The following is a 26,969-nucleotide window of genomic DNA, read 5'->3' as shown; positions in this document are numbered from 1 at the left end:
GACAGTGTGACAAGGCTCGGCAGCGAAGCCCAGCTGGAGCCCAGCGAGAAGGAGGTGGTGTGCATTCCCTTAGTACGCTTCAACAGCAAAGGACTGAAGCAGGGTACACTGAGGAGCTGCTGCGCCAAGCACATGGTCCCAGGAGAGAACTGGGGCTATGCCACAACCAAGGAACAGGTCCCCTCTGCGCCACTTGTGCAGGCCGGGACTCTGCGTGCCCCAGGAACTTTGCTTGGGACTGTGTGGATTGCTAGGACGGCTGACCCTTGGGGGTTGTTTAGTGTCCATCACAGGCTCTGCCTAACCGTGGAAACTGGCTTCCATGTGTTTCGTGTTGGGATAGCACAGGGCTAGGCGTTTCTGGTCTTTGTAAAGATTCTCTGTAAAAAAGCATTTGCTTGCTGTGTTTTCAGTGTCTTCTTCTACATGGATACTACAGTATAATCAAACAAAGCTTCAGTTTTTCTGTCAAGTTCGAAATATGAGCAAAAACACTTGTTCTGTGGTCACTAGCATAAATGCTAATAGCGTTAGCTATTTCAAACTCTCTACAAAGTAATAATTCTCAAAATACCAACTCTGCTCTTACTGTCCTAAACTTCATCTTCATTTGGAAGAGTAAAGAATTTGCTAAATTGTCGTTAGCTTCAGCTGAGAGTGTTAGCAAACACAGAGGACCCTCAGTGGAGTTAATACTGCTTATAGCAGCTCTACCTGCTTTAGAAGAATACATTACATACCTGAATATGTTTGACATTACAGTCTCAAACACAACCAGATTTTGTTGCTAACGTTTTGTATGTTATGCCTGAATTTATTGTGAATTGTGCCGTAAGCTGAGCTGCTGATAGGATGCAAGTTATCCACCCAGATATACAGCTGACCTTTATGTTTACAAACATTCTGATTTTGTCCATTTTTAGATACCAAGAGGAGAAATATTATAGGAGTGAAAACAACTCACTAATCACAAACACTTATGATGTAAAAAGGTACTTTTATGGTATAAAAACAGTCTTCAGAGTGAATGTGAAGAAGATTCACAGATGATGTTGCTATGGGAACAGGAGAAGAGCACGAATAAAGATGTTAGGCTTCATTTGAACTTCCTGAGCTCCTCGCTGTGGCTCTACCAGCAGTCCTCTTTGTAAGCGTTTAACCCTTTAAGCTCAAGCCAAAAAGCATCTATGCCTGCTGTTAAATCTACTCTTTTAATAATGTAATTTCTCAGTGGATTTATTTGATATATAAACAAGGTCTAACAAAGCTGAATACAGATTTTAATTTTTTACAAACAACTATTAAAAACAAGTAAACACATAATATAAATATATTTAAAGGAGAATACCATCGATTCATTTTAACATTTTCTGCACAATTCAGTGTTTGAGATGTAAACATGGTGATTCAGAGTGGTTTGGTGTGAAATGGTTCAGATTTCTTTACAGTGGTGGTGATAGGAACCAGGGGTCGCCACGACTACAACACAAATATAGACATTTTATTTACTAACCAAAACCACCAGTAAACCTACATGTGTTCTCTGAGTTTTATATGGAATGTGGATGATGGAAAAATAGTAGAAAATCTGAAATATGTTTTCTTTGGGAACTATTTTGTCTCACAATGTCCTGCATGTATCCCTCCACCATGAATTAAAATAAATAGATCAACAAGACATTTTAGGCCAACATTTGTATCACAAAACTATTGTAAAACAATGTCTCAGTAATCAGGCAGTGTATATCTAACCATTTCATGCAATAACTTTCTGTGAGGGAGCTTTTAGAGGTGGACTTCTGGTTCCTATCACCATCACTGTGCACAATTCTGACTCTGTAAGTTTCTCTAGAACAGAGCATTTCACACCAAACCACTCTAAATGACCCTATTTACATCTTAACCTTTTAATTAAATGGAAATTTAGAAAAATTGGTGGAGTTCCACTTATGTTATCCAGCTGACTGAGAAATCCTGCATTGTGAAATTCCCCCCAAAGAAAGACTGAAAACAAAGGGCTACAAATACACCAGACACAATGGGGAACCCACGGGAGAAGGAAGAGGAATGAACAACACAGGTGGGAGCTTTTTGGAAGATTTCTCCTTCTCTCTCTATCTAGGCTGCTGAAAAAAACAGCATATCAGCATCCAAAACATGTATTCCAAATGTACTTATCAAATATATTTTTGCAATGTATGAAAATGGTTTAACTGTTAAATGTGTGAGATATTATAAAAGTGCAACTCGAGAACAGAAACGAAGGACTGGTTTTGTTTTATCTTTTGTCAGAGACTCTTTTTTTGCACTACAAAGGACTTGTGAGAAGGCCTGGAACAGCACAAAAAGATACTAACTGAGCTGCAGCTCCAGAGAAAAAATATGTGAAGTAAAAAAGGCACATTTTTAGTTCATTTATGATTTGCTGTGTGTACCAGTTTAAATGGCATAGTATTATATTCTTTTGCGTTGCATCATATCTCTTTGATTCACTTGTGCTGAATCAAATCATGCCAAATCAAATTGTGTCCAATTGCACTGTATCATAATTGTATGAATCATATTGTATCACATTTGTAGTTACTTCATATGTAACTTTAATGTATCGATTCATTGGCAATACACCGAGATGTGCATCGCAACGGCCTCAGTGACTGAGATGCACATCCCCAACACACACACACACACACACACACCTGGAGAAGGTGTTCCTGGCGTAATGCATGATGCTGTCAAAGTCGTACACTTCTCCTAAAGAGTTCACCTCCCCCGGCTCCATCTTCAGGAAGTTATACTCCTGCCCTGAAACCCACAGAGCAGAACTCACAAACACGGATAAATAGCGTTTAAAGCTTTGACCTGCAGAATTAAACCTTGGAGCTACAACGCTAATGTATCTAACAGTGGAAGCTAATTAGCGCACCAATTAGCATGGTGCTAACTGCATGTCTAAATTATCACACACTCACCTCCAACTGTGAAAAACTATGAAGATTTTTTATCTAAAATTTTACCAACAGCACAAGCAAAATTCAGGCTAATGTTATTAGCTATGCTAATGTACTTCAGTCCATGTTTATAGATAACAGTGAGTCATTCAGTGGCAGAAAAAACATAATCAAGACTATTAGAGATACTGAACATCACACTGTTTGAGGCGAGTGTTTGACGATTTAGCACCATCAAACTTGGCACCATGATGACTTACCACCTTGCTAATTGATATGCTAAATAACTTGCATTGCTTGTTAGCTGTGTAGCTCCAGGGAAAAACTTAAGAAGCAAACCTGGATTTGATAAATTTAGAGCTGGGCAATATGTCAAAAATCTAATATTTCAATAAATTTTCATCATACATGACATGTCACAATACGTATTTTTTCAGATGTTTGAAAAAGAGACGGTAGTGCTACATTTTAAAAAATACTATCAAAAACTGTGAAATAAATTATTTGTATTCAGTATTTGGCACTAAATCCAGTTAAACAGTAATACTAATATTCTCTTTATAATGAAACATGTAGTTGTTCAGTGTCTACAAGTACTGACGATACACAAGATATGTTCAAAAAAGCAGACTGTATTATACTGTATTATATTATATTATAGTGACATAATTTATCCTGATAATGATATATATTGTCATATAGCCCAGCCCTAGATGGATTTAATTTTTTTCTTTCTTTTTTTAATACATTTTATTGAAATGAACAGGTATTTTACATACATACAGTGAAAAATGCTGCACCTTTTTTCCCCTTCCCTCCCTCACACCAAACTCACTGCTCACAACATAATCACAAGCCCTCCCCTTGCCCACCAAAACAGAACTGCCAATATTAAACAGAGAATACATTAATTATACTAATTTAAAAAATAGATAGATAAATAGATAATTATAGACTTTAGTGTTTGATAATATAGTTTCATATAGTGTCGCATAATGGATTTTCCTAATAGACTTTTAAAATACTGGCAATATTTTCGTCTTGCTTAGTCTACAGCAAGAGTCCGTAGCTTTTCAAAGTATGATAACACAAGCTCCCAGGTTGTATACAATTTGATTGACCCTCTAAGTGAATATTTAATCTTTTCTAATTCAAGAAATAATAAGAGGTCTCTGAGCCAGTGTGAAACATGCTGACTTCCAATTCAATAAAATCCTTCTCCTTGCTAGGAGAGTTGCAAAGGCAAAAGCATCCCTCTTTGTACTATTTACTGAGATACAGCTTCCTAGGACACCAAAAATAGCTGTTTCCATTCTAGGCTGTATCTCCATCTCCATGCATCAGACAGGAATTTAAAAATGGCTGACCAAAAACATGTAAGTCAGATTGGCTCTGGCAGAACAGCAACAGTCACATTTATCACAAACATTAGGGTAGATTTTTGCCAATTTAGTTTTACTGTAATGGATACGGTGGAGAACTTTAAACTGAATTAAGCTGAGTCGGGCACAGGACGTTGTTCCATTAATTCTTCTTAATGCAGTCTCCCAAGTTTCATCGGGTATCTCTATTCCAAACTCGTTCTCCCACTCAGTATGTATTTTACTCATTGTTGTGCTTTTGAGAGACATGATAGTATCATAAATATGTGAATCGGGCCTCTGAGCTGCGAACAAGTTTCTAAGATGGTATCTATTCCTGATCTTGGAGGCAAATTAGGGAAAGTTGAACATTCAGCATGAATGAAATTACGTAACTGAAAAAAACAACTAGGTTGGAGTTTGGAATCTTAAAAATCGTGGTACTGTCTTTAAAACTGGCTCCCGAGTGGCGCAACTGTCTAAGCGTTGTCCCTATCATCAGGAGATCACGAGTTCGATCCCTGGTGATGCTACAGCCATCCGTAGCCAGGAGTCCAAGAGACTCTCTGGGTGGGCAGGATGGCCCCACCTTCTCCCCCCATCACCTAACATGATGCTAGTCAGCGCAGGCGTCTGTTAGCTGACGTAACAGGTCTGGCGGTTGGCGCTTTCCTCCGAGCGCGTTCAGCTGTCCAATGACGTTGCGTGAGCGACAGTTTGAAAAGATGTGGTGGCGCTTCACAGGAGGAAGCCTGTGTTAGTCTTCACCCTCCTAGCGTTGATAGTATCGTGTGATTGGGGGAGTCCTAACTAGCGGGTGGAATTGGCGACGACTAAATTGGGGAGATAATTGGGTTAAAATCCAAAAAAACAAAACAAAAAAAAAAACAGGCAAAAGTCCCATCTATGTATAGGTCGCTGAATTTATTGAGACCCAGCTTACATATAAGACCTTGCAAAGAAAAATCGAATAATTTAAAATTCTGACCAAACTGTCCCCAGATTTTAGGCAGTTTGTAACTAGAGCAGCAAAATATGTTAAGGGCCTGGAGCTAGATTCAATTTTGCACCATTCTGCCTGTGGGAACTGCACCCAGTGTATAATTTTTTGTAGATTTGCAACCCAGTAATAATACATAAAATTTGTGAGTGCAAGTCCACCCTGGGACCTCTGCCTTTGAAGTATTTCTTTATGTTCTCTAGGGATCTTGCCACACCATAAAAATGACATCATTTTGTCCACTGTTCGGAAAAAAGATTTTGGCAGAAAAATTGGGAAGCACTGGAACAAATACAAAAATCTGGCCAGCACATACATTTTGATGCAGTTAATTCCACCTGCAAGAGATAAATGTAAGACATTTCCATTTCTGGAAATCGAGTTTAAGTTTATTAATCAAAGGCACAATGTTTTTGACTAGACATAGAACTAGTAATACTGATCCCTAAATATCTGAAGCCTGGTTTGTTCAGATGAAAAGACAGGTCCATGTCTAAAATCTGCAGAGCTGGGAGACTTATAGGAAAACATTCACTCTTATATAGGAAAAAATTCAGCTTATACCCTGAAAAACTGCCAAAGGTGTGTAATATTTCCACTGTGTGGATAAAAATTTTTTTTCTGCCAAACTATCGCTTTAAAAGTTTTATTGTTGCCTGTGTAACTACACAAACAAGTGAGCAGCTGAAGATTCAGAACTCATAAGAGCTACTGTGACATTTTGGAGACTGTAATTATCTAAAAAAATAAAAAATAAAAACTCTAAATACAGACATCAGTGCTCTCAGTACAGTATCCTGCGGTTTTATTCTCTTTTTTCAGGATTTTGACTTTGAATACGTTTTTCCTTCAACATTTTTATGTTATTTCAAAGCCTCTTTCCACCCACCGCAGAGCTTAAAATCTTTAGAGACATAGCTTTCTTTTAAACTTTTCCAACTACTGTTTGATTTTCTCTGCTACTTTTAAAAGAATTAATATAAACTCATTTGCAGGTTTAGTTCACCATAAATCAGATAAATAGGCTCTGTGATGATGCCTTGTGTTCATCTTGTCTATCATCAGAGTTTTCCTTTCCAAACTGTCTTTAAAGGGCCCATATCATGGAAAAATCCATTTTCCTGACTTTTTTTAATGAAGGGGTTTGATGTAATATGTTAACATTGTTACATTTATGAAATGTACTGTTCACTCCCCAGTACATAACATCCAAGCTGAAAAAAACAGCCCACTTTAAATTCATTTTTGTGATGTCACAACAACCCACACATTTACATATATCTGCCTATTCTGCCTAGAGCACCCAATCACACTGATGTTAGAAGTAGTGTTTTAGCCTGGACTGCCTTTTTTTTGTACGAGGCACAACTAATCAAAGAACAGAGCTTTACATATATTACAGGCACTGTAAAAAGCTATTAATTAACTATTTAGTTGTAAGAGCTAAAGAGAGGTTGGAAAATGCTCATGTAATATGAATTATGACTGTTTTTGGCACATACAAACAAATGTTATAAGTGGAAAAAAACATTAGAAAAATGTAGGATATGGGTGTTTTAACACAGTAAATAAACTTGATCAGACTTTAATATGACAAGTTGCAAACCAACAAACATGATAATTGATATTAAAAACAATTTAAAGCTAGCTCACAGATGTCATGGTACAGATGAGTGATGGACAGGTATAGGTGGTAGAGGTGTGTGTAATGGACAGGTACAGGTGAGTGATGGACAGGTACAGGTGTGTGATGGACAGGTACTGGTGGTAGAGGTGTGTGTGATGGACAAGTACAGATGTGTGTGTTGGTCAGGTACAGATGTGTGATGGATAGGTATATATGTTATAGACAGGCACAGTTATTTGATGTATACTAACAGCTGTGTGATGGTCAGGTGCAGGTGTGTTTTGGACAGGTACAGTTATTTGATATACATTAACAGCTGTGTGATGGTCAGGTACAGATGTTTGATGGACAGTAACAGGTGTGTGATGGACAGGTACAGGTGTATGATGGACAGGTGCAGGTGTTTTTAATGTACAGTAACAGGTGTATGATGATAAGGTATGGGTGAGGTATGGACAGGCACAGTTGTTTGATGTACATTAACAGGTGTGTGATGTACAGTAACAGGTGTGTGATGTACAGTAACAGGTGTGTGATGGTCAGGTACAGGTGTGTGATGGACAGGCACAGGTGGCTGATGAACATTAACAGGAGTGTGATGTATAGTAACAGGTGTGTGATTGAGAGACACAGGTGTGTGATGTACATAAACAGATATGTGATGGTCAGGTACAGGTGTGTGATGACCAGGTACAGGTGGTAGAGGTGTGTGTGATGGACAGATACAGGTGTGTAATGGACACGTACAGGTGTGTGATGGTCAGGTACAGGTATGTGATGTACAGTAACAGGTGTGTTATGGACAGGTACAGATGTTTGATGGACAGTAACAGGTGTGTGATGGACAGTAATAGGTGTGTGATGGTCAGGCACATGTGCATGATGGACAGTAACAATTGTGTGATGCTCAGGTACAGGTGTGCGATGGACAGGTGATGTATGTGTTACCTGGCTGGATGTTCTCTCTGAAGATGCTGACATGTCCGTCTCGGTCAGGTCTCGTGTGTTCATGCCAGAAGCCGATCACGTGACCCAGCTCGTGCACCACGATGCCAAACTTGTCACAGTTTTTGCCAATGGAGATGGCCTGAGGACCCCCTCCACGACGCCCCACATATGAACAACAACTATAGAGACAGATGGAAAAACAACGTATACATTTAGCGTAATATATTATAATGAATGGTGTTAAAGTTAATGCATTAACCATTGTTAATTGTTAACCACACCTAATTTTTACACCTTTAACACATTTTCCTTTAACACAATTTGAATATTCAAATCAATCTTAGTTCCAGGCTGTTGCTATGATGCTGTAACTGAAAGGACAAATGTGTTTAATCTCACCCGCATGGTCTGTAGGTGAAGACAATGTAGCTCTCCTCAGCCACTCTCTCTGTGAAAGTGACACAGGTGTGTTTCTCCCAGTGACGCATTGCCTGCTTAAAGATTGCCCTTTGGCTGCCTGGAGGAGAACAATTGAAGTGATAGTTTAGCAAAAAATCTAATATCCAATATTGTACACAGCCCCCCCTCGCAGCTGTTTAAGTGTTCAGTGTGTCACTCTTAATGTTTATTACAGCTTCCATTCTTTTCAAGAAACTCAGCAAACACATTCAGTCATGTTGAGGTCTGGACTCTGCTGTAGGCTAAATAGGCAGGGTAAAACTGCTGTAGGCTGATTAGGCAAGACTAAACTGCTGTAGGCTGAACAGGCGGGGCTAAACAGCTGTAGGCGGTATGGGCGGGGCTATACTGCTGTAGGCCGAATGGGTGAGGATATACTGCTGAAGGCTGAATGTGTCGGGCTAATCTGCTGTAGGCTGAATGGGTGGGGCTAAACTGCTGTAGGCTGAAGGGGTGGGGCTAAACTGCTGTAGGCTTAATGGGTGGGGCTAAACTGCTGTAGGCTGAATGGGTGGGGCTAAACTGCTGTAGGCAGAATGGGTGGGGCTAAACCTCTGTTTCTGTTTAAACTGCTGTTTTTTGCAGTTAATTTTCCATATAGTATATTTTCATTTATATCAGTATGCAAATAAATGCAAATAATGTGACATTCAAACAGTGCAGAACATGCTCACCTCTCGTGCAGTGAGCTGCAGTCTGAGGTCAGTTAGTCCAGTTTATTGTTAAAGGAGTGACATCAGACTGTAATAAATTGATGAGTCAATGGGGAAAAGAGAGCAGAATCAAAAGCCAGTCTCTTGGGGTTAGCTGTTAGCCATTAGCCTAGCATTAACACTAGCTGGTGTTCTGATAAATTGTGCTGTTTTGTCAAAAAGTCCTACTGTACCACATATTTATAGGTAAGATATTCTGATGCTGAAGTCAAAGTGTCCAGCGTCGGAGCTCTTTTAATGCTCATATCGCTGCAGCAGATCAGATAAATATGCCACTCCTGCACCATTAAGACATTTATAGAGCAGTAACAGCACCTTAAAGTATATTCTGGAACAGACTGGTATCCAGTGTAAGGATGTAAGAATGGGGGGGGGGTCCTTCTTTTATCTTAGTGACTCTGGCAGCTGCATTGTGAATCATCTGAACCTGTTTGATTGTCTTTTTTGGGGGTCCAGTTAGGAGACCATTACAGTGATCAATCCTGCTTTGGTCAGACTTCAGTACACCAGGGTTACATACTAGTTCTTTAGATTTTAGGGCTCTTGAATCCAGATAGGCAACTAGTCTGTGCCTCTCTTTGCTATTCCCAAATAAAATAATCTCTGTTTTATCTTTATTCAACTGCAGAAAGTTTTGTTCCATCAAATTAGTGATGTGCTCAAGGCACTTACAGAGTGAGTCAAGGGGGCCGTAGTTGTTTGGGGAAAGGGTCAAGTAGATCTGCGTATCATCTGCATAACTGTGGTAAGATATCCCATGGTCTTGAAGTATTTGGCCAAGAGGCAGCATGTATAAATTGAATAAAAGTGGCCCAAGATTTGAACCCTGTGGGGACACCCCAGGTCACTGGCACTTTCTCAGAAATATTACGCTTAATTTCCTCAAAGTAGTCCCTTCCTTGCAAGTATGAACTTAACCATTTAAGGACAGTTCCTGAGAGCCCAACTCAGTTCTCAAGAATTTTAAGGTCAGTGGTATCAAAGGCAATGCTGAGATCAAGCAGTAATAGAATAGATGTTTTTCCAGAGTCTGTATTTAAGCGAATGTCAATAATAACTTTAATTAGAGCTGTTTCAGTACTATGATAAGGATGAAAACCTGACTGAAATTTGTCTAGACAGTTGTTTAAGGACAGAAATGGTGATGAGGTCTCACCGCTGAAGTTTCTGCTGATGACGTACGGGATGACTCCATCAGGCCACACCCTCTCCGGCCTAGCAGTGGCTGCTCTCCTCTTGCGGGAAAGATCTACTTTGTCCCACAACGATCCGTTCCCTCTGCTGCTGTTAACTAGAACTTCAGCCTCTCTGATCCGATACGCTGATGATGAGTTCACTAGAACAGAGAAAAATTTTCATAGCTACTGCTGTGAGGTCGGACAAGCTTTACAGAACATAGGTAAAAATCCAATTCAGCCATATTAGAAACTGTAGAACAGACTCGGTTGCTCATAAATAACATTGGTTACACTTTATTTGAAGTTTACCTACTCAGGAACTTAACAACATATGTGCAAGTCCTGGTAGACCACCAAAACTTATTATTATTATAAAACGAACAGCACTTAAAGTCAAAGTGACGGACAGGAGCTTCCAAAAATGGAGTTGATAAATACTTATTAAAAGCCACACCAAAAATTCCTAACAACCACCTGGAAGACCTGGTAGACACCAAAACTGACCCAATCAGATAAACAGCACTTAAAGCTTTCATCTTTGAGAGAGAGGAGAAAATCAAGCTGCTTCAGATCTAAAAACATCCACAGGTGTTTCTGTCCATCCTTCCACTGTGAGAAGACAACTCAGCGCTATGGGTCTGAAAGGATGTGTAGCTGTCAAGAAGCCTCACTGAGAAAAGGAGACAGACACATCAAAGAAAGAAGCTGAACAATGGACTGACCACCCCAGAGTCCAGACCTCAACATCACTGAATGTGTTTGGGATTAGCTGGACAGGGAGAAGCAGAAAGCAACATAATGGTGTTTTATTTTTATCATGATATTTTATTACTGTGATACACAATATACTTTTCTGAGTATATCATGGTTGTGGTCAATACTCAAAGAACATGCATGTGTCATTACAAAGAGTGCATAACTAGTCCTGTTTGGTTGTTTTAGTGTAGTGTGTGAAATGCTGAATAATAATCACTGCATTCATAGATTTTGCAGTTTTTTAAGGAGACACTTTAATCGGTTTCAAAGTATCGTGATACATATCGTGTATGGTGAATATTTTTATCTCATCACCCACCTGTGCAAAGATGGTTCTTCAAGGGTTCTTTAGTAAAGAAATGACTGTATATAGAGCCATGAACATTTAAAGAACCCTTTGCATGATTAAATATTTCTTTGCATAGTGAAATGTTTTTTCAGATCGATGGAGAGTGTGCTGTAGATTGTTCTATTTTGAACCTTTTTGAAAAGTGTTCTGTATAGCAGGGTTCTTTTATCATTATAATATCAAGCTTATAAGACTGGAAGAGCCCTTTTCGGTGCTACATAGAACCCTTTTCCAAAAAGGTCTATATAGAACCATGTACAGCACATTCTCCATCAATCTAAAGAACCATTTCACCATGCAAAGAACCCTTTATTTATGCAAAGGGTTCTTTTAGAGTTGAGACTTTTCTTTACTAAAGAACCCTTGAAGAACCTTCTTTTTAAAGAGTGTACAACCAACTTCTAAAACGGAACTTGGGAGGTGTGTCTGCAGATTTCTTTGAGAAACTGAAAGTGAGTCTCCTGAAAAGAATTGAATCGAATCAAATCAAGTTAAATCAAATAATATCAAGCTTTAGTGGTCACACACAGCCATACACACTATAACGTGCAGTAAAATGCTTACATGACTGTCTGTTGAAATGAAAAGCAGAATATACAATAGAAAATTATAAGAATATAGAAAGAGAAGAAGAATGTAAAATAGAAATATATGAAGATATAATAAAATATTAAGTATATATATATATAATATATAATATATAATATATATTTTATATGATATAATAAAGTGTATGTGTACATAAAGCACACATTTGTGCATATGTGTGCACAGATATTATTATTATTGTTATTATTATTATTATTATTATTATTATTACTATTATTATTGTTATTGTTGTTGTTATTGTTGTTGTTACTTTTATAGACCTGGGCCAGTCACACATACCTGGTTTAGTGTCGTTGGAGCTGGACTGTCCAGTCTGGTCCAGTCTGAGATTGCGCAGGTCCTCCTCGTCCAGAGCAATGTCCCCCAGAAACGCAACTGAAACAGAAACCAAGAGACAAACCAATTCATGCCGACTGTACACTAGAAGACTTTGAAAAGACTCTGAAAGGACTTTTAAAAGACTAAAGTCTGACGCTCGGGGTTGGTTATAAATATTCAGGGCTACAGATCAGGCCAGGCGACGCCCGCTGAGCCCACCTACTGGTTGTTGACAATGTCCATGTCACTATTTGCATGAGACATCAAAATTATGAAAATATTAAACACGGTTGATTTTATCATTAAGACAAGATACGAAGACTGACTTAAGTCAGCCATCCTGCCCACCTTACACCAAATGACGAGATGACACCAGGGCGATGCAATTCTAGCAAAACTCTCCTGATGTTATTCTGACATTATGTCTTCGACAGTGAAATTGCTTAAAAAGTCGTTTGTCGTAAGGCCGACGTTACTCACTGCTGTTCAGAGACTAATGAGAATTCCATTAGAGAGAGATTCACTCAGAGATGCGGAGATGGGTGAGATATGAGATTACTAAGAAAAGGACGATGTGTAATGACCCTCTCAATGAAAATTACACCACAGACTCCGCTGCTGAGAGCTTTAATCAGCTAGAGTGAAGGTCACTGATGCTGAAGAAAAACCCTCACCTCTCACACTCAGCTTTTACACAGAAACTCTGAGGAGATCCTACAATCCTGGTGGGACTTCAACACTCTTCCTCATTAAATAAACCTGAATGTACTCATCAGCTAATTAGCAAGGCTTTCATGCAGAGGGAAATGCAGATCTCTGCTGAGCTGTGACCTGGATGAAACTCAGTTTGACACAGCGGGGTTAAAACTACAGTTCATCAAAAAAATCTAATTTACCCACTTGGCCCAAAATGGACGCTTATACCCCATCAATTAGCATGCCTAAACACTTCAAATCTAAAGGGAATTCCACTGATTTCCTGCATAATTGAGTGTGTGAGATGTAAAGAGAGTGATCCAAAGTGGTTTTGTGTGAAATGGTTCAGATTTCTTACAGTGGTGGTGATAGGAACCAGTGGTCACCATGACTACAACAAAAATATAGACATTTTATTTACTATCCAAAACCACCAGTGACCTAAACGTGTCTTCTGAGTTTTATATGGAATGTTGATGATGGGAAAATAGCGGAAAATCTGAAATTATATGTTTTCTTTGAGTATTTTGCCTCACAACACCCTGCATAATATATATCCCTCCACCACGAATGGATTTTAAGGCCAAAATCTTCTCAGAACTATCATAAAACAGTGTCTCAGACATCAGGCAGTGTATTCATAATCATTTCATGTAATAACTTTCTGTAAAGGAAGCTTTGAGAGGTGAACGTCTGGTTCCTATCACCACCACTGTGAACAATTCTGACTTGATAAGTTTCTCTAGAACGGAGCATTTAACACCAAACCACTCTGAATGACTTTATTTACATTTTAACTGTTAAATTAGTTAGTTAGAGTTCCCCTTTGAGTAGTCTCTAATAGACGTCATTATGCAGTTTCTACATAGTTTATACATAACATCAAGTGTGTTAGAGAGAACTATCGCTTTAATCGATAAAGAAATGTGGAATTAAAGTAAATGTGGAGTGAATAACAAAAGAAAGAAAGTGGAAACAGCAAAGAGATAAAGAGAGATAAAGACAGAAAGTGGGGAAGAAATGTACTGAGGTGTTTTGAAAGCAATTTATGGCACATCTGTATTTATATTCCAGCTGTCAGTGAGACTGAGTCTGATTGGCTCTCAGGGGGATGAAAGAAAATAGCATTGTTCGGTTCCTCTCCTCCTTCAATCATCACTCACACAAGTCTAAATCACAGACAATCACACTTGAGTCGGGGTGTGGGGGGATGGGGGTGTGTGGACCACCCAAATCAATCTGTGTGGAGGGTGTGAGAGGGAGAAAGGTAATAACTGAAACACTAAAAGACCTTTTGATTCTGGGTTTCATTTTTTTTGTAATTGTCATGGAAACCTGATCCTAATAGACCTACACCGGTCCTCTTTAATTAAAGCCACTTTGAGGCCGTTTATAACAGCACGCAAACACGGAGGCTTTTAGCTGGAGGAATTTAGAAAAAGCACTTCAGATTCTTTTCTAATTAGGAACGGGTGGCAGGAGGCAGCAGGTGGATTGCTTACGATTGCTTTTTTTTCGAGACTCGTGGCCGTTTTACACTTTCATGATTAAAATATGTGGAGAAACACCGTATCCAATCAAATGGAACAGAACACATTTACATAATGTTCATGCAAATTAAAGTTGAAGTAGAAAAATATATAAATGCGTAAGAGTCTGATGGTATCAAATACCAATTCGAGCACTCAATGCTGCCTGCTGTTCCCATTTAAATCATTAAAGGGCCCAAACTATCGGAATATGAATTTTTCTCATAGAAATATTCACTATCCAGCACATACAGACATATGTGGAAACAGAGGCCTGTTTTCAATTCATAGTTTTTGTGATGTCCAACACCAACACATTTTTTACACCATTCAGCCTACAGCAATTTAGCCCCACCTATTCAGCCTACAGCAATTTAGCCCCACCTATTTAGCCTACAACTGTTTAGCCCCACCTATTCAGCCTACAGCAGTTTAGCACCAACCATTCAGCCTACAGCAGTTTAGCACCACCCATTCAGCCTACAGCTGTTTAACCCCACCCATTCAGCCTACAGCAGTTTAGCCACACCCATTCAGCCTACAGCAGTTTAGCCCCACCCAGTCAGCCTCCAACAGTGTAGCCCTGCCCATTCTGCCTACAGCAGTTTAGCCCCACCCTATTCAGCTCAGACTGCTTTTTGAATGAAGCAGAATACAGAACATCCAATCAGAACAGAGCTCATTTACATATATATCAGTCTTAAAGGCACAATAACAAAAACAACCTGTTTAATTATAAGCAGTAAAGTTTGAAAATGGTTCTTCTTTGATATATGTAACTGTAAAATATGGTTTGATATGTGCCATAACCTTTGCGCAGGCCACATTTTATGTCTTATTTTTTTCCAAAATATGTTAAATTCAGCAGATAAACAGTAATAGTGCATTAAAATGTGCAGAAGTGTGTCTCTGTAGAGAATGTGTTAAATTACCTACACTCAGAAAATCAACAGTGACATGGAAATTGATCCAAACTTTTGTGTACACCTGTATATGCAGCCTCGGGGGTGTTTGTGTGCGCAGCAGCAGTATGGTTCTAATAAACTCAGTCTCCAATGATAAAGTATGGAGCAAATAACTATGGAATTGCTCATAACAAATAAATAATGAACTCAGTTCGGAATTCCACTGCTTCTCGTTCAGCCTCCTGCTGTGTTAATCTGCGCTAAATCCACCTGACAAAAAGTGAACTGGTGCAAAAAAGCTTTTTCCAGATCAGACCAGTACTCCCCTCTATCCTCCACTGGAGGCTGAACTCCAGGACAGTATAACGGTGCCTTGTGTACGTCTGCACAAAGTTAGTAAGCACAAATCACTTTACTCAGCCAATGAGTTGGTCAGCTCTCCAATCAACCAGCGCTCAGTAGAAATAATGCAGACCAATCAGCTGAGTTGGGACTATGGGGGAAATGAGCTTCAGCTGCCCCATTCGGAGGTGTGCATCTTCAGAAAGTTGGATGGGCGTTGCTAAACTGCTGTAGACGGAATGGGCGGGGCTAAATGGTTGTAGGCTGGATGGGTGGGGCTAAACTGCTGTAGGCCAAATGGGCAGGACTAAACTGTTGTAGGCTGAATGGGTGGGGCTAAACTGCTGTAGGCTGAATGGCGGGGCTAAACTGCTGTAGGATGAATGGGTGGGGCTAAACCGCTGTATGCCGAATGGGTGGGGCTAAACCATTGTAGGCTGAATGGGTGTGGCTAAAGTGCTGTAGGCTGAGTGGGCAGGGCTAAACTTCTGTAGGCTGAATGGTGGGAGCTAAAGTGCTGTAGGCTGAATGGGTGGGGCTAAACCATTGTAGGCGGAAGGGGTGGAGCTAAAGTGCTGTAGGCTGAGTGAGCAGGGCTAAATGTCTGTGGGCTGAATGTTTTGAGCTAAAGTGCCGTAGGCCGAATGGTTGGAGCTAAAGTGCTGTAGGCTGAATGGACAGGGCTAAACCGTTGTAGGCTGAATGGACAGGGCTAAACTGTTGTAGGCTGAATGGACAGGGCTAAACCGTTGTAGGCTGAATGGGCAGTCATATAGAAATGTGTTCATGGTTGTGATGTTTTTGCAGTTTACTGTGAACTGGGGAAACTGAAGCTTTGACAATGTTTACATTCCGACATCAGATTTGGTTTTTCATGGACCCTTTAATCCCTTTTCAAATGGAACTTGAAGTGAAAAGCTTTTATACTTGACCATGAAATACATACAACAAATATATGTACATACATATATATGCTTTAATCTGTTTATAGAAAAAACTGCATATTGTTTTGAAAAAAAAACGTATTCTGTCTTTTATGTGGTTAAACATTTCAAAAACAGCTATAAATAGCACGTAATGTAGTGATGATTTTGCTACAATGATGTGAAATGCATTCAGATTAAGCCAAAATTAGGTCTATTCATCTTCTAAAAGTGTTTCTGCTCTGACCGTAAGCAGAATAAAGCTCTCTCTCTCTCTGCAGCGTTACAGTCTAAACTGTTGAAAAACACACAGCGGTAATTGCAGTAATGTGGTGTGCAGTGTAAATGCACCCCCCCCCTCCCCCACCATGATGATATGGTTCTTCTGCAGTGGACAAACAGAACGGCCGCAGAGAATGACACAAAATGCACTTTCATTTCTCTGCTCTGACACAACTCACGTATTCTCACAAGATCAAAGTTATGCTAGTGCAATAAGAGATTTTATACAGAAAGATAAAAATAATGCACCAGTAATAAAGCAAATACATACATAATCTAAACCGCTTATCCTTCTGGGTCGCGGTGGGGTGCTGGAGCCTATCCCAGCTGTCATTGGGCGGAAGGCAGGATACACCCTGGACAGGTCGCCAGTCCATCGCAGGGCAGACATACACATTCACACACACACTCACACCTAGGGGCAATTTAAAACGTCCAATTGGCCTGACTGCATGTTTTTGGACTGTGGGAGGAAACTGGAGTACCCGGAGGAAACCCACGCAGACACGGGGAGAACAGGCAAACTCCACACAGAAATGACCCCGGTCGCCCGACTGGGAATCGAACCCAGGCCATTCTCGCTGGGAGGCAACAGCGCTACCCACTGCGCCACCGTGCCGCCCATAAAGCAAATAATGCACTGGAATTCTTATTATCTTAAAGTTTCCCAGTCTAAACAGCTATTAGGTGGTACTATTCATTTTTCAGGCAGAAAACTGTACAACAGCTAAGTCTAATCTCAGCTGTTTGAGTGTTCAGTGTGTCTCTTTACCTTTATTACAGCTTCCATTCTTTTCACTCACTTTCAGTTCCTCAAAGAAATCTGCAAACACACCTCCAAAGTTCAGTCTCAGAATTTGGTTGATAATTTTCTGAAGTAATCAAACATATTCAGTGATGTTGAGGTCTGGACTCTGGGGTGGTCAGTCCATTGTTCAGCTTCTTTCTTTGATGTGTCTGTCTCCTTTTCTCAGTAAGTCTTCTTGACAGCTACACATCCTTTCAGACCCATAGCGCTGAGTTGTCTTCTCACAGTGGAAGGATGGACAGAAACACCTGTGGATGTTTTCAGATCTGAATCAGCTTGATTTTCTCCTCTCTCTCAAAGATGAAAGCTTTAAGTGTTGTTTATCTGATGGGAACAGTTTTGGTCCAGTCTGTCCTTTGACTTGCTCCTTCCTTATGCAAGAGGATTATCTTACATCTAAGCTCCTCAGAAATATCAGAAATATCTTCCGGGAAATGTGTAATTTGCGTTTAATAGCCATTTTGATGGGAAATTAAATAAATGAAGGGTGGACTCTGACTTCTGCATGGTATTATGCATCGTTATTTTTTAAACATATTAAAAGTATATATATACATATATATACAAGTATATATATATATGAGAGATATGAGAGATGATTGGCATCTAAGCCCCGCCCACAGTAATTATAGACTTTCTTTAGTTTTCATCACACAGAGAAACAACTTTAAAAAGAGCATTCCTGCTGATCCTAATCATAGCAGCGAGTCAGTATGTTAGTATTCTCTGAGAATGACCTGCACTCTGTCCATCAAAAGTGTCTCACTTTCTTTTCAAACGTTATGATTCATGTTTGATTCCAACAACAAAGTAATAAAAAATTCCCTATGCAGGTCTAGATTTTCATTAGGCAGCTCTGTGCTGAAGCTTATTATATGTGTATATTATCTTCTCAGCTTCATTCTCATCAAAGTGTCTTCTTTGGTATGAAGAGCAGGTGTTGTCTAAAGAATCAATCATGATTTGACAGTTTTCTTTTCCAAACTATTGCTATTAAGAGCTCTTTTGGTCCAAAGATGTTTTTAACACCCAAAAGATTATAGTGCATACATCACAACAAGGGGAGGAAGTGGGTGTGGTCTTTGGCTTTCTTCCCAACATAGGACTTTTATAAGCTGTTCTTTCAGTTTTGCAAGTCTTTGTGAAAGAAAAAAGGCGAAATCTGAACAGGTTTCTATTCAATACGGTTAATAAGTTACAAGTAATAAAGAAATAAAGAAAACATGCTGTTTTGTATTCAAAACATTTTAGCAGGTTAGATGTCCCCAAACTTATGATGGGCACTTAATTTAAACCTGCACATGCACACACTTTCACATAGAACCATGTGCACTTGAAAAAAAGCTTACTGAGGTCAGACACTGATACTGGACGAGAGGGTCTGGCTCACAATCTCCATTCTAGTTCATCCTAAAGGTGTTCGATGGGGTTGAGGTCAGTGCTCTGTGAGGGCCAGTCAAGTTCTTCCACATCAAACTCACCCAGCCATGCCTTAATGGACCTTGCTTTGTGCACTGGGAGCTCAGTAATGCTGGAACAGAAAAGGTTCTTCCCCAAACTGTTCCCACAAAGCAGGAAGCATACAATTGTCCAAAACGTCTTGGTCTGCTGAACAGTGGTGGACAGTAACAAAGTAAATGTGATTCGTTACTGTACTTAAGTACTTTTTTCGTGTATCTGTACTTTACTGAAGTATTTCCATTTTGGGCGACTTTTTTCTTTCACTCCACTACATTTCAAAGTCTAATATCTTACTTTTTACTCCACTACATTATGCAAAATCTGTCGTTCCTTTTGGCTTATGTGTGCATAAAAACATAACATTTTTAGTCAAGTCAAATCAGTGCAACAGCGTAAAATTTTGGGAGTGCCTATTCCAACATAAATGATGGAACTAACCTAACTTTGTGTAAATGGACCACAATATAGAAATATGTTCACATATACAGTTGTGACTGGCATGTGTCTTTTTTCTGAATTTATACATACATTATTTAATTTTATAGTAAATATGTTTTTGCTAGTTTATGTTTATAAACAGAGACCTACAGATGCAATATAGCAAAGGAAAACTCATTTGTGAACCTGTGTTTAAAGCAAGTTTTTATTAAACTTAAACTTGTAACTAAGTTGCAAATAAATCTTAAACTGAAACTTTGCTTGTTCACAAAAGGTTATTTCATAGCCACTTGGTTCTACCTAATGGAAATCGTTTGCCTTCAGTGTTTTTATGATAATTTTAATAGACATCAGTGTCAGACTAATTAATGACATTCTATTAAAAGATTGGTTTACCAAGAGTGACAGTAGAGTATTTTCACCTAAAATGAGTTAATGAAGCAAAAGTCTTGTTACAAAAATGATAATAGGACATTAGAGTCATAATTAATCTGTTAGTACTTTTACTTTCAGTACTTTTGAAGGCAAATACTTTTGTACTTTTACTCAAGTGGAGGTCTAAAGGGAGGACTTCTACTTTTACTGGAGTAATATTTTACCTTGGGTATCTCTACTTTAACTCAAGCACATGATTTGTGTACTTCGTCCACCACTGCTGCTGAAGCATTAGGATTTCCCTTCACTGGAACTAAGGGGTCTAGGCCAACCCCTGAAAACAACCCCATATCATTATCCCTCCTCCTCCAAACTTTACAGTTGACACAATGCAGTCAGGCAGGTAACGTTCTCTCGGCATTCGCCAAAACCAGACTCATCCATCAGACTGCCAGATAGCGAAGCATTATTCGTCACTTTACAGAATATGTTTCCACTGCTCCAGAGTCCAGTGGCAGCGTGCTTTACACAACTCCCCCCCTAACTGGCATTGTGCTTTTTGATCTTAGGCTTGTGTGTAGCTGCTCAGCCATATAAACCCATTTCGTGAAACTCCTAATGTACATTTCTTTTGCTGATTATGCTTCCAGATGCAGTTTGGAACTCTGTAGTGAGCGATTCAACAGAGGATAGGCACTGCGCGCTTCAGCAGTCTGAGTTTGCGTGGTCTATCGCTTTGTTGCTCCTAGATGCTTCCATTTCATAATAATAGCACTTACAATTGGCTGGGACAGATCTAGCAGGACAGAAATTTCACTGACTTGTGGCAGAGGTGGCATCCTATGAAAGTGCCATGTTTAAAGTCACTGAGCTCTTCAGTACGACCCATTATACTGGCAGTGTATGTCTAGCGAGACTGCAAGGTTATGTGCTTAATTTTATCCACTTGTTAGCAGTGGGTGTGGCTGAAACACCTGAACTAAATTATTTGGAAGTGTGTCTATATAGTGTATGTAAATGAGCTCTGTTCTGATTGGATATTCTGTACTGTTCCTTCATTCAAAAGGGAGCAGCTGAAGGGAGTGCGTGGGCAGAGCTAAAGTGCTGCAGGCTGAATAATAAATATGCTGGGCTTTGTGACATCATAAAAACCATGAACTCAAAACTTAGTTTTCATATGTGGACTGTGCGAGTTGGCAGGCGAGTTTGTTTTTGACCTTCTAACAAAATTTACACTCTAGATCAAACTTCCAGCAACAAATGAAAGGAAAATTCAGTTTTTTGATGATATGGTCCCTTTATGAGCTGAGAAGAACTCTCTAGTCAGTTAGTCCTGCAGAAGGTGAAGACTAAACATGAAGAGGCAGCGTTTGGCTACTATGCTGCTCTTAAATGGACCCAGTTGACAGAGAGCATTAGAAGAGTCCCAACACTGGACAGTTTTAAATCCAGCCTGAAAGTGTTCCTATTAGAGAAGCTTTCAGCTCAGTTTAAATACTGTTAGCTCTCCTGCACTTCTCTCCTCTAACAACACTCTATTATACTCATTTCAGCTTTAACCTGATTTTTAATTTAATGATTAATTTTTTTCTTTTAAATCTATTGTTTTAATAATGTTTTAATTTCTGTCCTCCTTCACTTTTTAAATTTAAATTTGAATTATCTTATATTTTCTTTTTTGTAAAGCACTTTGAATGAGCACAGTGTATGAAAATACACTTCACCTTTTTCACTCTCTCTATTATTTTTCCCTCAGGCACTTTGTCATGTTCTTGCATGTGGTGAACAGTGATTTTACTGTAACCCTGTAAAAACCCAATAAAAATAAATTGAAAAAAAAAAAACCCACAGTTACACTGTAAAAAAAAATAGTCAGTCAGTTTAACCTAAAAACAATATTTCATGTGGTAAAAAGCATTTTAGGTGGTTACATTCACCTCAAATAAATAATTAAAAAGCCTGTATCAAGGAAAGTCAAAATTTCTTTACACTCTTAAAACAGATGTGTTAAAAAACAACACATTCTGTCTCTAACTAGACAAATCAGTGTGTTTAGTTGGAGATGATGCATTTTGTGTCATTTTTAACACTAAATGTGTTGAAATATTTCTATACCCAGTAATGGACAACACACTTTGTGCTACTTTTAACACAGAATTTGTTAATCGGACAATAATATAACACAAAAAGTGTTAAAATGGGTAACACAAGTGCGTTGTTATTTAACACCACTTTGTTTGGAATAAAGTAGTTTGTTTGTAAAACAAAGTTTCAACATGTATTGTTTACACAGCAGTCAAATATATATATATATATATATATATATATATATATATATATATATATATATATATATACAACCCTATTTCCAGAAAAGTTAGGACGCTGTGCAAAATGTAAATAATAAACGAAGTCCAATGATGTGCAAATAATTTAAACCCTACATTTAATTGAAAATAGTACAAAGACAACATATCAAATGCTGAAACTGAGAAGTTTTATTGTTTTTTGAAAAAAATATGCCCGTTTGAATTTGATGGCAGCAACACAAACTTGGGATGGGGGCATCTTTACCACTGTGTTGCATCACCTCTTCTTTTAACAAACTCTGTAAGCGTTTGGGAACTGAGGAGACACTGCTGTAGTTGTGAAAGTGAAATGTTTTTCTGTTCTTGTTTGATATAGGATTTCAGCTGCTCAACAGTTCAGTGACTCCTTTGTCATGTTTTTCATTTCATAATGTTCCAAATAATATCAGTGGTGACAGGTCTGGACTGCAGGCAGATCAGTTTAGCACCCGGACTCTTTTAATACGAAGAAATGCTGTTGTAATACATGGAGAATGTGGTTTGGCATTGTCTTGCTGAAATACGCAATTCTGCATTTCTGGGATCCTGTTTATATATGGTGTCTTTTTTGTGTTACTGACCTGTTGCCAATTAACCACCAGGTGTTTTTTTTAGCATTACACAGCTTTACCAGTCTTTTGTTTCCCCCATCCCAACTTTTTTGGAACGTGTTGTTGGCATCAAATCCAAAATGGGCACATATTTTAAAAAAACAAAAACATTTCTCAGTTTCAACATTTGATATGTTGTCTTTGTACTATTTTCAATTAAATATGGCCTTTAAATGATTTGTACATCATATATATATATATATAGTCAAAATGTTCTTCTGTAATTAGAAATATCAAACTAAGAGCAGGGCTTTGTCACTTGAAGCATACCATCCTGTCCCCAGTGAAAGAGTGAAAGAGCGGACCGTCCCTCAGGATGACAGACAGGCCGAATGATTCAGGAGTAGAAAAGCGGAAAATCTGGCGATTAGCAAAGTCGACCGTGTTACAGGACTAAAAGCAGAGCTGAACTCTCTTAAACTGTGCTGCTGACTAGAACTCTGCTCCTGTGCCTGCATTGTGCTTGGAGATAAGTTGGTGGCCGCCAGCACGCTATATTTAAACAGCCTCTAAATTACGGCCCAAACCAGCTGCATGGGGTTTTAATCCACTGTCCCGCCTGCTGCCTTGCTCCCATTCACAGCACATCATGGGCCTCATGAGCTTTGACTGCTTGGCTCTCATAGGCACGCGGAAAAAAACTGTAGAGAATTGGACTTCACTGCTGTAGGACTCAAATCTGAAGCCTTAAAAGACAATGCTCCTAACGAATGAAGTTTTAAAAGACAAATCAACTTAACTGTTATCATGACAGCACTGGATATATTATATATAATATATATTGTAACCATGAACATTCAAAGAACTCTTTCCATGATTAAAGGGTTGTTTGCATTGTGAAAGAGTTCTTCAGATTAATGGAGAATATATGTAGATGGTTCTATATGGAGCCTTTTTGAAAAGGGTTTTATATAGCACTAAAAGGGCTCTTCTATTGTTACAATGTCAGGCTTGTTACGGTAAAAGAACTCTTTTTGGTGCTTTATAGAACCATATACAGCACATTCTCCATCAATCTGAAAAACCATTCACCATGCAAGGCACCATTTAATCAAAGAGTTCTTTCAATGTTCAGGGTTCTATATATAGAACCTTTTTTTACTAAAGAACCCTTGAAGTTTATAAGTGTGTAGCTCATATCTTGTGAGCTAGTTTGAAGAACAGAGTTTGGATCCAGATTTCCCCTCCAGCATCATATGGATTTATTAAACTCCATCAGCAGCTCCTGATTTAACATCATGAAGTCATCCTGAGATAAAGTAGGTGTTGAATGATAACCAGTATTAGAAGTATGAGTTACACAGTAATGTGTTACTGTAATCTGATTATGTTTCCAGCTACAATCACTAAAATTTAAATGGGCTCATTACTCGTCACTTTTGTCTTGTGTGAAAATATTAATGGACTGCAGACTATACCAGACTAACGCAGCGAGTTCCCCCAGTTTCTGTTTATGATCGAACATTACGCGACCCCACGGTGGCCCAATGAATGAGTAAATCACATAGTGGCCAACAGCTTGGTCAGTGTGATCTCACTGTCCTGAAAGTGGGCGTTATTTTTCCCATCTCGAGATCATGGACAGAAATACTCTGGTGAGCTGTAGTCTATAAGTGTGACAACTTTATACACACCAAAGAACAGTAATTCTAATCTTCTGAAGCAGCTGGTAGAACAACACGCTTCTACAAAGCTAACCGTGACAGACCCCAGTGCTAACATCGCTGACCAACAAGCCCTTCATCCAAACAGCCAAGGCTCAATTTTAAAGATGCTTTTTGTGCGATTTTTACTTTAAAACATTCCAATATTAACTGAAATGATTAACAGAATGTGAACAAATAACAGTTTTCATGTTATGTATTGTGTTGCAGAGATATCTACTGAAGTTAGCATGCTAACCAGCTAGCCTCGGCCCATCCTCTCTCATAATACCACTTGGTACCTCCAGCATGACAGGATGAAGAAGTAGCACTGTCCTGAGGGCATGTTCTAACCTCTCGTCAATGATATTGAAGGTCCCGCCCCCCTTAGATCATTTAAAGACAGGTAGCAGATAAAGAAACAGTAAACGCAGCGATGGCTGAAACTCTTGGCGAGTGACCATCATCACCACCACCGCAAGAAACAATGTTCAGCAGCAAAGAAAAGAAGTGACATAAATAGAAGCAAAATAAGAGTTAGCATCAGCGCTGGAGCTCTTGGCAAAAAAGGGATGAGGTTTGATGCCAAATCCGCAAATTTTCTTCTAGACTGGTGAGTAAACAGGGGGAGGAGTGAAGAGGGAGGAGGAGAGACTGTGTATTTCCTCATTTCTAACAATACGGGTGGACACCGCAATGTTCTGGTGATGTACTGCCCCCTATTGTGTGGAGTATGAATTCGACAGACTGCGTCATCTTACAAATTGCTCATTTAAACCCAAGAAGTCGTCCGCACAGTCTGTAAACCAGGCAGAACTAAACAGACCGGTTGCCAGGTTTGCTGTTACTTAAGAAAGTTAAGTAACTGTAATTCGTCACTAATTTCCAGTAACTTGTGCGACACTGATGATAACTACAATTTACACAGGCCTTCCTTGAGGAGAAGTTTGGAAATGATTTCCACACTGACAGACGTAAAATCATTGCTTATTGTATATGTGTTCTTTATATTTATTCTAATGTTACTGCCCAGACAAACAGCCTTTGGAATATCGTATCTCAGGTGCCTAAAACTTCTGCACAGTACTATACGTTTATTTGAATAATCGAGACAGCAGTGAACTCAGTAAAGCTGTGTTTAAGTTAGTGTTGCCATGATAACTCAATTCTACTCAAGGTAAAAAATTACACTTAAGTATTTAAGTAATTACACATACTTAAGTGAAAAAAAGATATAAAGAACATTTACCTTCTTTATAAATCTGCAGTTGGGTAATTTTCATGATTGTAATGCACATTATATGCATATGCACATATCTCATGCAGTACTAAACAGCTTGATAGATATATTCATTGATATGCATTTAGTATTTCTATATTTTTGATAAAAATAAACTTTTTAAAAAGCTTCATGGTTGATGTTTTTGCAATAGCAAAAGTTATGCATTCTTTGTTATTGTTTAGATATGTCTTTTTTTTTGGCCCTGAAATCTCAATTAATCATCAAAATAATCGGCAGATTACTCGATTACCAAAATAATCGACACGGTTTATACACCTACGTATGCGCTTTTAAAGTTATTCAGACAGCTTGTCGTTTAAGTTGTTATTGCAAGTTCTCACGCTGTCATGTGGGACAGCACGCACACAAAAACACACACACACACACACACTTCTCTCGAGACGTCTAAAAACACTTATGAAGAGGGACGTGATTCGTTTACCAGCTTTGCACGGGTCCTTGTAGTCGATTGCATCAGTTTCAGTCACTTCATATTCTGCCTCCACATCCAGCTCGGTGGTCAGTAACAAGCCCAGCTGCAGCAGTAAACATGTCCACTGGGAGTGCATGGCTGCCTGCATGTGCTGGGCTAAACTTGGAGGGGACCGGGCGGCGCTGGCTTTGGGGCGGGCTCTGGGGCTCCTAGAGGCGGGCACTCCCTCCGCGAGCTCCCGCTGCCTCAGCGTCTTTACTGCCTTTATTCCGGAGCAGTGCCGGGCCCTCAGCCAGCACAGCCAGCCACTGTACTGCTAGGAGCTCCGACTTCACGCCCGCATTCGGCCAAAAACCCACCCATATTCAGACAAAGCCTGTCCTCCTGTCGCTGCGATTGGCTACTGTCCTGCTTCCTGCGCTGCGATTGGCTGGCAAAGTTGAGTGAGCTGCAGAAAAAGAACCCGAACTACCACTTTAATACCACTAAACTACCACTACAAAATACAGAACTTCATCATCTACAGTAGATAATATCATTTAAAGATATTAGAGAATCTGCAGAAATCTCTGCATGTATGGGACAAGGCTGAAAACCAATACTGGCTGGTCGTAAGCTTCGAGCCCT

At 39.2% G+C, this 26,969-nt stretch overlaps 1 protein-coding gene across 1 annotated transcript in view; it reads right to left on the bottom strand.

Annotated features, from left to right (window-relative positions):
- bmp1b (bone morphogenetic protein 1b) overlaps positions 1 to 26,502 on the bottom strand; it is a 59,861-nt gene extending 33,359 nt beyond the window's left edge. Inside the window, 6 exon segments of the mRNA XM_036595424.1 lie at positions 2,697 to 2,802; positions 7,885 to 8,063; positions 8,284 to 8,401; positions 10,213 to 10,392; positions 12,228 to 12,323; positions 26,352 to 26,502. Coding sequence (XP_036451317.1) covers positions 2,697 to 2,802; positions 7,885 to 8,063; positions 8,284 to 8,401; positions 10,213 to 10,392; positions 12,228 to 12,323; positions 26,352 to 26,490 — 818 coding nt within the window. The 5' untranslated portion in view covers positions 26,491 to 26,502.
- Positions 26,503 to 26,969: the final 467 nt, after the last annotated feature.

This window comes from Colossoma macropomum, unplaced genomic scaffold, assembly GCF_904425465.1.
Source record: "Colossoma macropomum unplaced genomic scaffold, Colossoma_macropomum, whole genome shotgun sequence".
In the NCBI taxonomy this organism is placed as follows: domain Eukaryota; kingdom Metazoa; phylum Chordata; class Actinopteri; order Characiformes; family Serrasalmidae; genus Colossoma; species Colossoma macropomum.
This window is presented reverse-complemented; position numbering and strand designations above follow the sequence as displayed.